This window comes from Anthonomus grandis, chromosome 12 (genome assembly GCF_022605725.1).
Source record: "Anthonomus grandis grandis chromosome 12, icAntGran1.3, whole genome shotgun sequence".
NCBI classification, from domain to species: domain Eukaryota; kingdom Metazoa; phylum Arthropoda; class Insecta; order Coleoptera; family Curculionidae; genus Anthonomus; species Anthonomus grandis.
The window spans coordinates 26,738,036-26,756,299 of NC_065557.1; the positions used below are offsets into that span (position 1 = coordinate 26,738,036).

Sequence of the window (18,264 nt, forward strand, 5' to 3'; positions counted from 1 at the left end):
TCATTATATAAGACAATATTATTTTAGGGTTCTCTGGGCGAATATTTTCTTGCATAACGAATTTTACTCCTATCTCATTTTTGATTCCCCTTCGGAATATTAGAGATTTTAGATAAGTAAAAAGAATTTCCTGAAATTAAGATTTAAAAAAAATGGCAATTTTTCCGCTTAATTTTGCCTTACATTTATATTATTTATATAAATATATTATAAATATTACAAACTCAATCGTAATTCAACTCTGTTTTTATTAAAATTACATACACATTTAATTTAATTCATAAAAACCAACATGGCGGAAACATACCTAATTAAATGTCATTAAAAAATGGCGTCATTAGATAAATCGATTTTATTTTATAAGAAACTAATATAACATAATTATTTTTTCTGTGATAAAAGTGATATATATTCTTATTTTATAAATAATCTATTTACGATATAATTGTTATATTCGAGAACGCTATCAACAATTACCAGATGGCGCTTTTATGGGTCCAATATTCAAGACGAAAGGGTTGAATTTGAGGATGATTTTTGTTATTCTAAGAGATCTGAAGGAATATTATTTGGAATTCTTGTACTAAAAATCTTAACTTATAGTTTATTGCCCTCAACCTTAGTTTACTATGTTTTTAGAAATGGCAGTAAGTTTATTAACCGTATTAGTTAGATATATAATATGTCAGCATTCTGACCAATTTCTTATGTTTCAGGTAGATAATGCTTTGCTTTCCTTCTTAAAATTTCCGGATTCTTAATGTTTTTTCACGAAGAAATTCTAGATATTAAAAAAAAACTTTATAAATAAATATTTGCAAAAAAAACAGATTCTATTCTAGTAGATATCATAAATTAATTTAAAGCGTAGTCTTCAAAAAGTTAGATAATCTTCCTAAAAAACAATTTTGTGGACAAAAACACATATTTATTTTATAAAACTTTTATAAATACTATATGAACAATATTTTAGAGAATGTAATAAAATATTTTTATAAACATAATCCTTAACAACTATAAAGTCACTGAAAGTAATTTATTTTATAATAAAGTGATCGTTCACCTAATATAATTTACTACAAAGCCTTTATAAAATTATTTTATATCTGTTTTATAGATATGTTATAAAATAATTATAAAGCAACTAATAACAAATTCTGCTTAATACGATATTGTTATATAAGATTGTTTTATAAATGCTTTATAGAAAATTACTTATTTCATTATAAAAATATTTTATTAAACTGTCACATGGTTATTTATAAAACTTTGTTATAAAATAAGGTTGTTTATAAGACAGAATTATTTTAATTAAAGCAATTATATCGATTCACTGTGCCATTTAGCATAAATGTCAATAGATCAAAAAAAACAGCGTCTTTTTAAAATAGCTATGCTGTGAAGGAGCTAGCAAAAAGGAAGACGCGTTTTGGTCTCAGGATTCGAATGGTGTTCCGCCTTGAGGAACTGAAACTACATCCAAACTTGACAGGATATTAACCCATTTTCTTGAACATTTGGCTTATACTTTATACCTTTTAACTTATTAAATTCTACCCCACATTTATTTATATATTTTTTGATGATTTGTTGTCTGGTTGTATTTTATAGTTATCATATATATAATATATAATACATAATATAATAGTCTTATTTCTATAAAAAAATACTAAATTTTTGCAAAATCATTGGTCGTCTGATCTTCATTTTTTTTTCAAATGTTTATTTCTTGAAATTAGAAATAAACATTTGAAGAACAAATTTTTACCCTCGATGGCTAAATTGAAATAGCGCATTTAAAGCAATGGACGAAATATATAAATCATGAAAAACAACAGTACAAAACATGTTTTCCTGTAAATAATCACATAAAAAATGACTAATATGCTTCTGAGTACTTAAATTATGATCCTAGTGCTGTTGTATATTATGCCGGCATTAATTTTGTTATTCTTATTAAGCTTTAAAAACTTTAATAGTTGAAGGTGATGATCTCCTGAAGAGGATTCCATAATAAACACTGCTAATATAATACATCCTTCGGGATATACAAAGTCAAGGCAGCGAAAGGGAGCACAAGCACTACTCATTCTTCTCACCAGAGAATCCACATGATACAGGGTAATAATATTGATATGACCTCTAAAAAATATAAAACCTAGTCAGCTCAATCAGAAGAATTCATATTTAGCATATATGGATATGTACCTGAGGTTGTTACTGAATGTGAAGTGTTACATTATTTTTAATATTGGTTAGCTAAATTCAAATTTCAATATGTATAATATATTTCCCATTTGGGAGTTTTTTTTGACTATATCATAAGCTATATGTCCTTTGGACAGATACGACCTCCACGATTGTATGTTAATTAAAATGGCCTTCAACTACCATAAAACTAATTTATCAAGTATTTTTATGCTGTGGAACAAATTTGTATTAAATTTTTAATTGCGCAAATTAAACTTCACCTTTAAAATATTGCTTTCTTGAAATTGCATGTGTAGAGGAATTTGTCTACTAGTTCATTTAACTAAGAAGATGTGACTATAACGATATAGCCAAGCTTAAAACATAAAACATCTGGTAATAAACGTCTGTATGCACACATTTCTTTTAAGAAAGAATTAAAAATAGCCTCATAACAATGTAAATGGGTTTTTTCTTTATTATTTATCATAAATCCACTGAACTTGAAATATTATTGACGAGAAAACTTTAAAACTGAATTATTTCGATGTTAATTGAAAATAAAACATTCATTAAGCTATCAATCGGCTCAAAACTGAAGTAGATATCCACACTCTTGAATTTATAGTGTCCATCTGTTAAATTAGACAAAAAAATCAAATTTTATTAAGAACTCGGGAAATATCGAAGGACTATTGGCCTGCATTTAAAAATCTTATTGTAAAATTTTAGACTGATAGTGAAAACCCAAGCTTGAAGAAAATCGATCGGAAAACGTACTTGTTGCTTTAAGTTACGCAACAGTTGGGGCAGACACGTACGGTTTAGAAATAAATGCGAAAAACATGTTACTCAACCACGCGCGGGGCATTTATGCATTTCTCCGGCATTTGAAAATAAACAGACAAGGACACCGATTGAACGTGCAGTTGGCTTGGGCTGCAAAAAGTGTGTCAAAATAATCTTTAAAAACTTTTAATTGAGTAATTTTTGACACTGTATTGTATCAAAGGTTTTACGCGAATCAAAATAATCCTTTTATATAGCGGGTTGGGAAGGGCGGGAAGACTTTTGTCTACAAATGAAAATGCCAATCTTTTGTCAAGAGTTATACATTTCTATGACTTTACTCATCATCATTAGACTCTAACACTAAACGTGTACACATCACATCTATGTAGTGTTAGAGTCTGATAATGATGAGTGAACTCATCGAAATGCATAACTCTTGACAAAAGATTGACATTTTCATTTATGAAGAAAAGTCTTCCCACCCTTCCCAATCCGGTATGTTATAGGCACTCTACTTCAAGAATGGACTTCTACTTACAAATAATCATTTTATATTTATCGTAAGGTACCTAACTAATAATAATTTCCTTAATATAAATTATTATAAATGTTTTTAAATACTCATACTTTTTATATTATATTAATATGTTATTATTATTTAGGACTCCAATAGGTTGCCTCGGATTAAGTCGGCACTATTTGCATCTTTGTTAATATTTAAGATACAGAGTCAGTTAAATTGGCAAATTAGTAGTATTTTTTCTGTTGATTAAAATAGTGATAACAGAAAAAAAATTAACATGGCGTTTTCGTTTTACCTAATTCAAAATTACCCAATTAAAAGTGAATGCCTATACTTATCTAATATGGACTACCTACAAAAACATAATCAAGTGTGTCATCTGAAATTGGTGAACAAATATGGACTGCTTAATACCTTTATACCATGTTATAAATACCAGGCACAGCCATTAATTAAGAACACTTATTTCCGATTATAATTCGAACTATTATCACCGACGTACAGGCGAATAACCGCCCTGATATTGGAGATAAATCTATACTCCTGGAGATAAATCTAAAAACTGCATATTTCATAGATGTACACACTCCTAATAAAACTAACATATTAGATATATACAAAAAAAGATAAGTATGCAAAACTGGCTTTCAAAATCTAACAAATATGGAACTTTAACAAAGGGAAAGTGATACGATCTTTACATTAATTAGACTCGTACCCATATCACTACAGACAAATCTTAAGAAAACAGTAATAAAAATACTATTATCGATCTACAAAAGTCAGTCATTGGATTCATGTCGGTTAGTAACAAAATTCCTTAATGACTAATATCTCTTTAGTCTTATTTTTTTGTCCCTCTACCGATTTTATTTACCCACTATTGATAGTTACTATCCGGAAATAGCTACTTACTAGCCAACGAAAGTTAAGAGACACCAAAGTTTATGAATAATAAGTTTAAAGTTTAATAATATTCCTACAAAAAACTTCACATTGTCAATGGCACAAAAAATTATACCGATTTATTCAACCTACTACTGCATATAAATAATGCTCATATAGATATTTTGGATCTAAATATGTTGATAGATTTTAAGTGTAAGTATAGTTTGGCATTTATTTGGTTAACGTTTTTTAAAAGATAAATAAAATGGAGCTTTTTTTTCTACGAGTGTTAAAAGGGAGAACACAATAGTTTATCTGATCGACTGAGAAACTCTGCATAGTTCACTTGGTTATTTACGCCTGAAGCATATCTGTAGGGAAAAAATGAAATCGCAAGCAATAGGTTTGGTGATGTACCCCTTTATAAAAAGATAGCACCTCATTTTGAAAAAAAAAATTTTAGAAAATGCTGGTAAATATATTCCAATCTATTAATGTGTAAGTTAAAAATATTTATTTATTCATAAAGATATCAGCAACTAATGCCAATTACAGACATATATCTAAAAATAATACAAATAGATGAACGAGCTGTATACAATAATACAGTAAAAAAATATAAACTTAGGTCTATAGTCTATAACTATATAGGTAGCAGTAATTACATTATTATTTAACATAGGCACAGATTTACAGAATACTTTATTTATTTATACTACTTTTACTATACTATTTTTTATTTACAGAATATTCTGTAAATCTGTGACATAGGTCACTAATTGCACCTTAGTAAAGTTACAAGATATGTAGTTGGTGCTTCACAATTTCTGGTCAATAATTTTTTTAAATTGTTTTAAATTTATCACATCAATGTCAATTTCAGAGCAATACTAGTCAAAGATACAACTCATTTTATATATAGGAGTAGTAAAGATTTGTTCTAGATAAATTTGGACAAAACTGGCAGAGAATATCAGGACAGCTTATATCCCTTTTGAGCAACTTAAACATAGTGCAAAGAAGTACTTTTTCCTTTTTTTTCAAGTGATAGTCTATGAAAAACACCTAACAAATAGTTATGATTGCATCCACGTTGTGGGTAAACACCATATTTTCTGAAATAAAGACACTTCTTTGCACTCTATCGATAGCAGAAATCCAAATTTTATGTTGTACTGAGGAGATCAGATGACTAATGCATATTCCAATATTGGCACCACCAAACTGTCAAAAAGATGCAGACAGACAATTCAATGTCAAAGTTTTTTGTATTTATTACGACAAAACCTACAATCCTTTCAGCACTCTCAATTTTAGCTAGAATGTGACTATCAAAGGATAGATTTTTATCAAAAGTCACACCCAAATCCCTTTGTTCCTCAACCCTCTTTATTTTGTTGTTTTTATAAGTGTAGTTATATTGAAATAGATTCCTATTTAGAGTGAAAGACATACAGGTACAGATTTAAATTTAAAGAATAAATTAAAAGAAAATCATTCTGAGGGGTCTCACAGTCTTCAGTCGAATTAATCAAATAATAACATTTGAAATCATCTGTAAAAACTACACCCTTGGCGTGCCTAAGATTAGAAACTATCCCATTTATGTCAGCCAAGAAGAGAAAAGAGCCAAGATTAGATCCCTGTGGAACTCCCGAAGTTTTGTTTCTAACCTCCACATATTGAAATCTCAACCTCAAATATGATTGAATCAGTAGTATGAGATATGGCGAAACATCTAGATTTTTTAGAGATTCTAGAATTACACAATGTCTTACTCTGTCAAAGGCTTTTTCCATATCTGTGTATGTATATTACATCAACTTGTGACTTATTATTAATAGCTTTATGTACAAACTGGCAAAACGTAATTAAATAGCGTTTCTAGTGGGAATATTAGGTGCTTACTATAGCCCTTGAGGATATAAGCAGGAACTGCATCTGGGCCTATGGCTTTATTACCTTTTAACTTTTTAATAGCATTTACAATTTCTATTTCATTTATTAAATTATCACAAAAATGTGAGGACAGTCTGGGAACAATTGATATCGACATAATTAATAAAGACGGATTTAAAGCAAGTGGCAAAGCCATCAGCAACATTTCGTGGATCTGTATAAGTAGTGTGGTTAAGAATAATTTTTTTGGAGAACATTAGGACTGTCCTTTAAACTGTTTACATAGGACCAAAACAATTTAGGATTCGTTTTTAAACTGCTTTTGACATCATGCAGATAACTTGAATATGCTACTTTTATTTTGTTCTTTATTGTAATGCGAAGTCGCAAATATTTAGTCAATATTGTGATTTACATTGTTTTGATTTTAAGAAGCATTTTTTAATGAGTGTAATTCATAGATAAAAATCTAGGACAGTCAGATCTGGAAATCGAGCAGGCCGAGGAAATATATTTCCTCTTCCCATCCACAAACGATACTGCCAGGTTAAGTATTGACGAACTAGAACTGCAAAATGTGCGGGGCAACCATGTTGGAAAATTATTTGCCCTCTTGTTTCTAAATCAACATCTTCCATTAACCCCTGGAGATTATAGGCTAATTAAACCAGACAGGATATTTTTTAACTTTTTGTGTAGACTGGAGAACAGACTTTCTAAATATTTCATCGATAATGCTGTAGAATATCTCCAAAGCCAAATTAATATCGGTGAAAGTAGACAATATATTCCAATTTTGGCCTTTAAAGAGATCGTACATCAATAGAAAGTTCGCTTTCTTAAAATTATATTTAGTAGTAGTCACAAAACTGTAGTTCTGAAAAAACAGAAGATTCAATGTTTGTTCTTATATTTAAACTGGGATGCTGACTGTCCATTGGAATAAGAAAGTCATTTAGTTTTTTCATTTTACTGTTAACACTTACGTTATTAAAAGAACTTCATCACAAGATCAAGAATGATATTATGAATATTTTGAGTTTGGTGTGATTGCGATAAAGTGTTACCCAAGTATTTGAACCTGACACACGTGAGTGCTGCGCACTCTCCAACTACGTAGTCAACGGCTTCATCCTCCTCCCAGCACCATTGGCATTCCGGATAGTCTGCAATACCAATGGTATGGAGATGGCTTCTTAAGTGGCAGTGTGACAGGCAGAGGGACCACCTATGTGTGTGTTCAAAATGTTTATTATGCTGTGTATTGCATAATGAAAATTAAAGCGTTATTCTCTTAAAAATAAAACATGAACTCTGATAAAAGTAGATAAATTTACAAAGATGAAATTAAATCGACGAGATAGTGGTGTTGCCAATATTTTGGAGAATGTCTAATCGTCAATACTCCAACTCAAATACAACCCAATACTTTTGGATTATATACTCCAAAAGTACATAATCTGTTTTCCAAACATACAAGTCCCTTTAAGCTTAAAAAGGATATATTTTATACCTGTAAAAAATCGCACATAAAGATATTAGGATAAATAAAAATTATGCTATAATATGGGAAAATGTAGGTCGCAGAAATTAATTTACGATCATAGAGGTTACCGATACGATGTAATGAGCAGTTATTCTTTTTCAGTTGTATTATTTCTAAGCAAATTAGTTTATATTAGTTAGTTAGTATTAATTGTTAGAATAGAGGATTGGTATTTGCGAAATGGCCAAAAACATGTCTTTTTGAGTCCAGATTTACCTTTCTTTTCTTATTTCAATGATGTGGTGCGGCACATAAAATGTAATAGTTTTTTTCTTATGTAATCAATTCTTCTTCACTTTTTTCATTTGTTAAAATAATAATAAATACGTATCTTTCCCGGAAGAAACCTCTGAATCCAAAATCAGAATTTTACTATCCTTAAAATCTTACCTAATTTAAATGTTTGAATGTGTAGATTAGATATCTCCTATATCGATTAAAATTTATTATACATGTTAAATTTACATATTGTAATTTGTTTTATGACTTTTAAGAGGTCTAAAATTCTATTGCATTTAACACATCAAATTGTTTTACATTATTTAAGGCTTTAATCTGCATTTTTTCTGAACTTTTCTTTCATAGATCATAATAATCGCATCCCGAATCTGGGGATATGAAAGAAGAAGTAAATTAAGACTATTTAAATATTTACCTATAAGAAAGCGTCCACTAAGCACAAGAGGAATGTTTCATTTTCTGTATTGTGAAAGCACCACTATAAATTTTAAATGCACTAGAAAATAAGTTGTATGTACGTTTCATTTAATCTGTCTATCTATATATTATAATAATAATATTAAAAAGGACGTGTTTGGAAAATCAGAGACCCCATATCGATATTAACTTTATTTTGTTTAATCTAACCTACCAAATAATTTTACCCTTTTAAAGAAAAATCAATTAAAAACTACATTATCTTACTTATTACTTTTATTTTTTCTATTATAGATTACATTGATGATATACATTACATTGATAATTTTACAGATAGACTGAATAAGTTTAACACAATTTGTACACAAGATGTAAAGAGCAACTTATAAAGTAGGTACAATAGTACAAGCATTTTAACAAATACGTTTTTGTTTTCAATAAAAGAAGAGATATCAGAATTTTTTTTTCACTTTCTGTCTTTATACCCAAAATCCTTTCATTTTGTACCTAAAAAACTATAAATTATCAGATGTTCTTAAGTCTGGTTAGTCGTGGAGCCAAAGTTTATATGCGAAGGAAAAAGAGGACCAGCTTTAAGGGTAACATGCTTCAAGGAACCATAATTTGTTATACAGTCGCGTTGTATGTCAATATAGTGTGTTATATGTTAAATATTTGTCAAAATTTATTAATCGTATCCTAAATAAACCCCAAACGTGATCTAATACTCAAACGTCAATTATCTGTCAAAATTTATTAGTTGCATCTTAAATAAACCCCAAATACCCAATTTGCTCCTATATACGCCAGACGCTCCTATAAACAATTTAATATACAGGGTATGTACAATCAATTTGCCACGCGATTCTTTGAATAATTTGAAAACAAAAAACAGAGTTTCTATGAATAATTTTAATTTTTTATTAACAATCATGTAACGGCAACCGAAGATTCTAGTAAAAAATAAATTAAATTGAATTACTTTAACACCCAACTAACGGTTTTTACTTAAATACCTAATTAAGGAATAAGTAGTAGATAATAATCGATATTGATTCAAGCGAAAGTCAAGGCGGTTATTTATTTTTTTTATCAATTTAAACTAGAAAAAAGATACATCATTTCTTGCACACTAAGAAAAAGAAAATAATAAATTAGCTAACAGAAATAACTGGAATAAACTCCGATATAAAAAAACTAAGAAATGGCACTTTATTAATAAAGGCAATTAGTCTAGAAATCACAAATAAAATAAAATTAGTTAAACGATTGGGAGAAGTTGAGGTTACTGTAGAACCAATTAAAACTCTCTATTACATTACAGATGTTATATATAGTAAAGATTTAATCATACGTTCGGATACCGCACTATTGGAATGCTTTGCAAATAAAGGAGTGATAGAAGTTAGAAGAATTCTAAATTCAAAAGAAATTACACCGAACATAATTTTAATATTTTGAAATGGATCTCCGATCTTTAAGAGGCACAAAATCCTCAAATCAATCTCATCTTTATCACCATCTAGAGATAAAAATAACACTGCTAAAAAAAGCAAAACACTTAAATCTCAACATATTTGATCCACTTATAATTCAATAGAATAAATTTGAACTTCAGAATAACTTTGAATATTTAAAATTTCTTATCTCTAGATATAAACCACATATATATACTCCTACAAGAAACAAATCTAAATAAATTGAAAATAGTGAAAGTGGTGAAGCTATACTAATCAGCAATAAAATATAATATAGGGAAATATTATTACAGATTGTGAAGCAGTAGCAATTACACTTGTACCGCATAATACTACAATATGCCCTATTTATTCTCTTCAACCTCTTATAGAATTAGCATAAACGTTATAAATAATCTCAGTTAAGAACTTCCATATCCTTTTATTATAGGTAGCGATTTTAACTTATTCAACATAATATGGGGTTCCATATATACAAATCAGAGAGGTACTACAATTGAAAATATAATTAATAATAATATTACTACTAAATAACAGAGAATCCTATTTTTATTAGCACCTCCTCCAGAACCCTTTCTGCAATAGATATAACTCTATGTAACAAACACTAAACAGTTATAATAAGGCCTTTACATTGAAATCCTGCAAATTAAATAAAAAAGTCTTCAACTTATCTTAAGATGTCTGAGAAAACTATAAAAAATCATATAAATGTGACGCAGAACTAGAACTTGCAATAAAGTATAGCAAAAATTGCTCACCTGGGCCAGATGAGATGTTGATTCCAATGAATGCATATCTCCCAAATGAAGCACTACATAAACAGTTGAAGTACTATAATTACATCTGGTTCACAACGTCCTTCCCTGATGCATGAAGATATTCAACTCTAATTCCAGTTATTAAATTCGCGAAACCACATACCAATATTGAAATTCAATGGCAAGTCTGCCATTTAATCAAAATTTTAAAAAGAACAGTCAAGTTTAGATTGATGTGATGCTCAGAAAAAGACAACCTCATTGATCCAAATCGATTTGGCTTTCGCAAGTGAAAATCTAAAATTTACTATATAATTGGACTTAATTCTAGATTTATATAAAAACTTAAGCTAAGAAAAATAATCTAGTTTCCCTTTCCTTGACCTAACTCGGGCGTTTGATACCACATGGAAATACAATATTATTAGAACTCTGTTTTCTTGGGGATGAAGAGGTCTTCTACCAAACTTTATAAAAAAATTTGTACGAACTGTACCTTCTGCGTAAGAGTAGCAAATACGCTCTCTTCAAAATTTATACTAGAAAATGATATTCCTTAAGTACCTATACTCAGCCCAACCTTATTTATCCTAGCTATAAAGATTATAAGATCATCTATTCCTCCTTATATAAGTTACAGAATATTCGTATAAATATGTCACCGAAAGTTGCAAAAAAGCATCAGTGATCTTAGAACTTGGGCACATAAAAATAGATTCACACTTTCACCAAATAAATATAATATATGTAATGCATTTCTGTAAAAAAAAAACTACCCTAAGACAAACATTATTGAGATTCCGAGATTCCTACTATAATATCAAAAAATTCTTAGGATTAATTTTAATGACCTGGAAGGTCTATTAAAGATGTTACCAAACTTAAAAAGGGGGAGTGATTATAAGACCCTTCTAAAAATGTAGACTAACAATTTTAGACCAAAAATAGACTATGAAAGTATAGTTATATGTCTGCAAGGAAATCATATATAAATACAATAAAATCCAATACAAAATCTATGCTTTAGAGCGTGTACTGGAACTTTTCCAACTAGTCCAATTACCAGATTCATACACCTAATATGTACCACCTAATATCCCTAATAACACAGAAACATGACAGGAACATGCCAGTAATGACCCTACATCAATGACCCTCTTTAGTTACAGATGTACCAGGAATATTTTTGGCATTCTTTCTTCAATGTAATCTTTTTCAATGGCTATAAGACATCTTATGTAGGATGTTTCTGCAAACTTTTAGGATATCGAATGTATGTCTTTAGTATATGACATATTTGCTATGAAAATATACCACAAATGTTTTATTTAAGACATTTATAGCAATATTTTGATTTTGATCTTATTAAAATAAAAATTAATATTTAGTTGATAGCTTTTAAATATATTTCATATATACTTTTATATTATGACACATAACAAAGATTACACCTATCTTACATAAATATATATATTTTTTTGTTTTAGAACTATGGGAATAAGAAAGTGCAATAGACGAATTTTAAGTCCTTAGAATTACAAGAATAAAGAACAATTACACCGTTGAAATCTAAAAAAAACCATAGATTTAATATTGCAGATTTCAATAACTTCTTCTGTTTTATATATTTTTTTCTATGTTCTTTTGATGTTAACTTGCATCAAAAGTATTATAATAGGTTTGCACCACATTGTCGCGTCACATTAAGAAAAACCCAAAAGCGACCATTAAGCCGGTAAAAACAACAAAAAACGCCGCCTGCGACTTGTTTATAGCGTCACTGCAGCTAGGGCTGCAGGACTTTGACAGCTTGGGCGATTTAAGGACCACTAAAACGCTTCTACTCCTTGACATTTAGATGGCGCTAAGAATGCAAAACTACTTAATCTACCGCTTTTTTCGAAGCTGCTAGGACTGTCAAGCATCAAATTATGTCATATAAAATGCGGCCAGTTTTCATAGTTCATTATCATGCACAGACTTTCTTTTTTACTTTTGCCGAAAAACTTACTTTTATTAATCATATTTTGCGAAAAATATTTTTAAAAATTTGACACAAAGTCTTTTCAGTTGTTCAGTTCAATGTGTTGTATGTGAGCTGTGATTAGTTTTCATTTGGGTGTGCTGACATGTAGGATACAGGAAATTATCTAAGAATGCAGTGAATTATATTCTTGTAAAAGAACTGAGATATAAACGGCAAAAACTGAATCGAATATAGACATTGGCGACATTGCATTTGCACAAATACGTAGTTATTGCCATAATTTTTTTGTGAAAATGACACGTGCGGATGTAAACAAAAGTGAGAAATGGATTCTCACTTTTGTTTGAAGATGAAGCTGTTGTATTAAATCTGTGGATAGCAAAAGACACAGATTGCCTAGTTTTTTAATTGGCCCAATATGTTTAATACTTGGGTTCAGATTTTTAAGCATTGAAACCACGAAAATCTGAGTAATAAACAATTCTATGCATGTGAAATTTATTTTATTCCACGCTCACTCAAGCCCAATTTAAGGAGCACAGATATAACTAGCTAACTTGCGTTAGCTAGTTAAATCTGTTGCGTTAGCTAGTTATATCTGTGATCTAAGGTAAATTAGAATGGTCTTCGTTACAAGTGGCCCCACCAGAGGTGTAAGCTTAAGCTAATTTAATGATAAACTGCTTGGGTTAAACTAAGATCTTTAATCAATAATTTAGTTTTATCATAGTAAAAAAATATTATACTTAGTAATTTCTCTTAGATTGATAGCACTTTTATTTTTCCACACATACTGTTGTGCGGCCAAATAATATTTTAACGAATAAAATCATATCTTTTTAAGTCTTCTTCATTATTAATCTTCATAAGATCTTAGACAGACCATATGGCAAAATAGGGTAAGATTTTTTTTTCAATGATTTTAAAATTTAATATTTCGAAAAATGCTTTTTGACTATTTCTAGGCATTGGATTCCAAAATAAATTACCCAGTGAAGTTTGTTTTTGTATATACTTTTTGACAGCCTCAATGTTAAAACTTACTCAAAATGCGATGCCAAACCTGAGAGAAGAGCAATTTCAGCAGTTTTAAAGCATGAGAATTTTTAGATTCTATACAAATCTTGGAGCGTGAAATTGTCAAAGGCGAATAGAAAAATGGTAATTCCTATATATTTTACTTTTAACGTATTTAGTTATGTCTCTTTCATCACTAATTTGTAGGTAGTTATTGAATTTATAATATTTACTAAGGGACACTTATTTAGTAAATGTGTAGGGGGTAATTCCTTGGTGATTTTATAAACATTTTATTGCCTTTATAAATTGAGTACAACCTTTTGCCATACCCTGTATAAATTCTATTTTGCAAACTTTGGTCTTCATACAATAAGGTTGCTCATTAAATGATAGTGTATGTTTATACATTGGAACTATACAATTTGGAAGAGTTTTTATATTTTAGTTAATATTTTAACAAGCATGTATAACTGTTAATTTTCTTTCTATAAATTGTGATTTTTTTAGAATATAGTAATACATTTGTGATTTTTTTTATCTTTTGTTTTTGCTACTATAATGTTTACTTGTTGCCTCTTTCATTGCTAATTTGTTGATAATTAATTATTCTATATTATTTACTAAGGAATATTACCGGTGAGTACAGTAATTTCTTGGTGGTTTTATTACATTTTTATTGACCTTTATCCATTAACCTTTTGTAACATCTTGTAACATCCTAAGTGAATCCTAACAGAGTTTGTTCTTCATACAACAAAGTTCCTAATTAAATTAAAGTTATAAGTTTATATTATGAAATTTTAAAAGATTTTTATATTTTATTTAATGGTTTTTGCTACAACTTTTTATTATAATACAGTAATACATTTTGTGAATATTTTTTGTTTAATTTCTGAGACTCAGACCTATGTATCTCTTAGAAAATTTATGGATATTTCAGAAATTAATACGCAAATAGAAAAAGACTGACAAATTGACGACTGTATTTAATATGAACAGAAAAAAAATCCTAATTTAAGATTTTTGTAATCTGCCTACTATAATTTCCGAAAGAACCATATATTTTCCACTAATTTTAAGCTCACAGTAGAGTAAAAATATTAATCTATGTAGGTCATTCTGTAGAGATTTGAACGAAATATTGTGGTAAACTGGTAGTATATATTTTTATTTATAAATTTTAGACCACCATTAATAAGAAACCGGATATTTAAAGTTATTTATTTGCTGCAAATTATACATAGTATAATTATACATGTATATATAGGTATAAGTATACCTCAAAAACATTTGATGTCAAGTATTTTGATTTTTATTTTATTTTTTTAACAGCTAAAACTTTGACACGCATGCAAAAATGAATTAAATTTTAAAAAAATGTTTCTGGAACATCGTATGAGAATCATACAGGCATTCATAGCAGTGTTTTACAAAAATCATCGCTAGAATGTTCGATAAATACCTCAAAAATTTGGTCATAAATGGTACTTTACAGCGGCACTATATGCTATTGAAAAAGCAATTACTTTCATAAAAACTTCAGTAACTACTTAATTGCTTCAGACTCTCTCTGCTCATTATCTACTCTTAGAAAGTACAGAGATGAACACCCAGCATTCATAAATACTACAAATAACATAATCAAATGCAATAGAAATGATAAACATATTAGTTTTAACGGGATTTCCAGTCATATAGGTATAGGCGGGAATGAAACATGGCTAAAAATGTAACTAGCATTTTCTTGAGACTATTAAATATCTTTTACTACAGAGATCTATTCTCGCAAATAAATAACAAAATATAGAAATTAACTCAACACAAATAAGATTTAGACATGATAATAAACTTCTTGAGATAATCAAACTACAACCTTCGCCTTACTTAGACAAGTAGATTGTCTATTTTACATATTTGCTCAGATATTTTGCCGCTAGTTGTCCCGTCTATTATTAGAATTCAAATTTTTATAAAACTCCAGGCTGTTGCCATGATATATGATATAATTTGGAAGTGACATTAAAAGCTTAAGTATAATAATAGATATTTTAATATATCCCTACTCGTTCACTTATCTAACTAACTTCCTATTAACTATCCATCCTAACCTTACTTTTTAGACCTTACTTTATATATCAATTGCGGACGACAATAAAACAATCCATCATAATATTTCAACCTTTATCAGAAAAAGACAATCTAGCTGTTCAATAGCTCATGAGGAAGAAGGAGAAAAAGACAAAGAAAAAAACTTACAGTGTTAAAGTTTTAATTTGTCCACGTGGTGAATTAAATTATATTTAAAATTAGGTAAAAATTAACCCAAAATTTGGTGGATAAACAACATTGTGAAGGACATGTTATAGAGATCTATTTTACTGCAAAGTTTCGAACATATCAAAAATGCAATTTGTATTAGACAACTTTTAATTAAATTTAACTTAGACAAAAATTAACCCAATGATATTTATATAATAAATTAGAATAAAATTTTATACTAACGTAAAATTATTTACCTTCGGGTAATTTGGTGAATATCTTAGAGGGTGAATATTGATAGATTTTGAAATTTCTGCAATAATATTATGTGCAAAATAACTAAAAATACTACTTATTACTTAATTTATATATACTCTTCTCTTATAAATAATCTACTCTTACAAACCATACTGTGGTAGAATTGTTTAATCTTTAAAATTAATAGTAGTGTAATAAATATATACTAATGATAAATAGCTATTTAAAACTTACTTAAAGCAGCAGTATGGTGATCAGTAACAACTTCCTGCCGAAAATTTTCCAATCTTGCCAAAGAAATCTCTTTTCGGCTGAGAGATTTCTTCCGTTCAACTTTTTTCTTGAATAGGGGCATGGTTATGAATCACAATACGTAAACTTCACTAGTTAGGAAAAGTTACAAAAACCACACCTTCTTGTGTACCGAAAACGTTCAATCAAATATCATAAGCTAAAATGAATTTCTACACGCAACATGTTAATTAGAAATGAAAAAGGTATAAAATAAGTGTTAATAAATGTTAAAAAACACGTTAAAAGTGCTAAAAAGAGCCGCGTGGCCTATTTTTTCCGTTCACCATGCTATTTGAAACTTCTGGAGTGAGAAATTATACTTCTAAAAATACCATAAGTTTCGTATTCCGACGCGAACTGGAAAACGTATTTTCAGAAAATCGTCGGTAATATGGTGGAAATGCGCCCGAGAGACGCGTGAAAATACATGCTTTTCCTCTTCGGGAATCGGGCGACGAAATTCTACGAAGAAAAACGAGCAGCTGGATTTTCATGGAGGAAGTTATAGGACGTCGTAACCTTTGGACGGATTCGGAAATTTAGTAAACAGTTGATTTATGGTCATTTGACCTTTAAATTAATTTACGTTAATGATTTGGTCTACTCACTTCATTTCGCTTTATATTCTACATTTATGTAGTGGAGAAATAATAAACTTGTAATTTTTTTAGTCTTATTTTCAGTCATAGCTATTAGATTAATATATTTCCAATAGTATATATCTGTTTGGAAAAGGAGCAGTATTTTAAAAATTAAAAAACATATTTCTAAGGGAATATTAAGAAACTTATAAGTCACAAAGGCTAATTGTTATACATTATTTATACATGCATATTTTATAGATTTCTCAGAATTCCCAGCTGTAACCTTTTTGTTCAACGGATAATTTTAGATTAGTTACAATTTTTTTAGGTAACTTAGCAATCCTGGACCGACAGCAACTGACAGTTTGTTTGTATACTCTATAGATATACTGTATTTATTTTATACCGTATTTAACAAAAAATAGTCTTCTAAAACTAAAAGAACTAGCTTCACTAGAAGCCATTTCTTGTACTTGGCGTACTAACTCTCATAATGTCGAAGTATCTCTATACACTGCAATTATCTGCAATAATAAATGTCCTATGTATGTTTTACTATTTAACGCAGTTAGTGTTGGAAAGGTGACTGTTCTGTTGCCAAAATTACGTCTGCTATCTCGGTTTGAAGAATAATATGGATAGTGCCAAAAGTATCAGTTTGAGCGGCTTACAGTATATTTCACAACTTAAGGATATTCTAATTTTTAATTCACTAGTATAGTTTATTCCACCTACCATCGAATTAGTCACTTTACTTATAATACTGCTGGGGTGCTATTGTGGCATCCCCACCGTTGCATGCCTTGCATGCATGGTAGTTAGAATGATTTTATGTAAATACGTCAAAAACAGAATTTCTTCCATGATTCGGGGTCCTAGTCGGTAGAAATCGTTTTCATTGTTCCCACGATAATAACATTTTCGACTTGATCGATATTTCGACAATTTTTGTAACAATATTGGTTTGTTTAAACTATCCAGCAACATAAAAATGTGTGCTATTAATTCCCATATAGCATATTAATTAAATATATTGGGAACTAAAAAACAAAATTTTTCATTTGCTATGTTAAAACATTGATAAAAAGAAAAACAAAATTATATAGTTATTCCCCCTAGATTCTATCG

At 29.1% G+C, this 18,264-nt stretch overlaps 1 protein-coding gene across 1 annotated transcript in view; it reads right to left on the reverse strand.

Moving 5' to 3' along the window:
- The window catches only part of LOC126742804 (sodium/potassium-transporting ATPase subunit alpha-like), a 56,171-nt gene extending 39,225 nt beyond the window's left edge, over nucleotides 1–16,946 (reverse strand). The window contains exon 1 of the mRNA XM_050449601.1: nucleotides 16,493–16,946. Coding sequence (XP_050305558.1) covers nucleotides 16,493–16,613 — 121 coding nt within the window. The 5' untranslated portion in view covers nucleotides 16,614–16,946. The remainder of the gene's footprint in view (nucleotides 1–16,492) is intronic.
- Nucleotides 16,947–18,264: the final 1,318 nt, after the last annotated feature.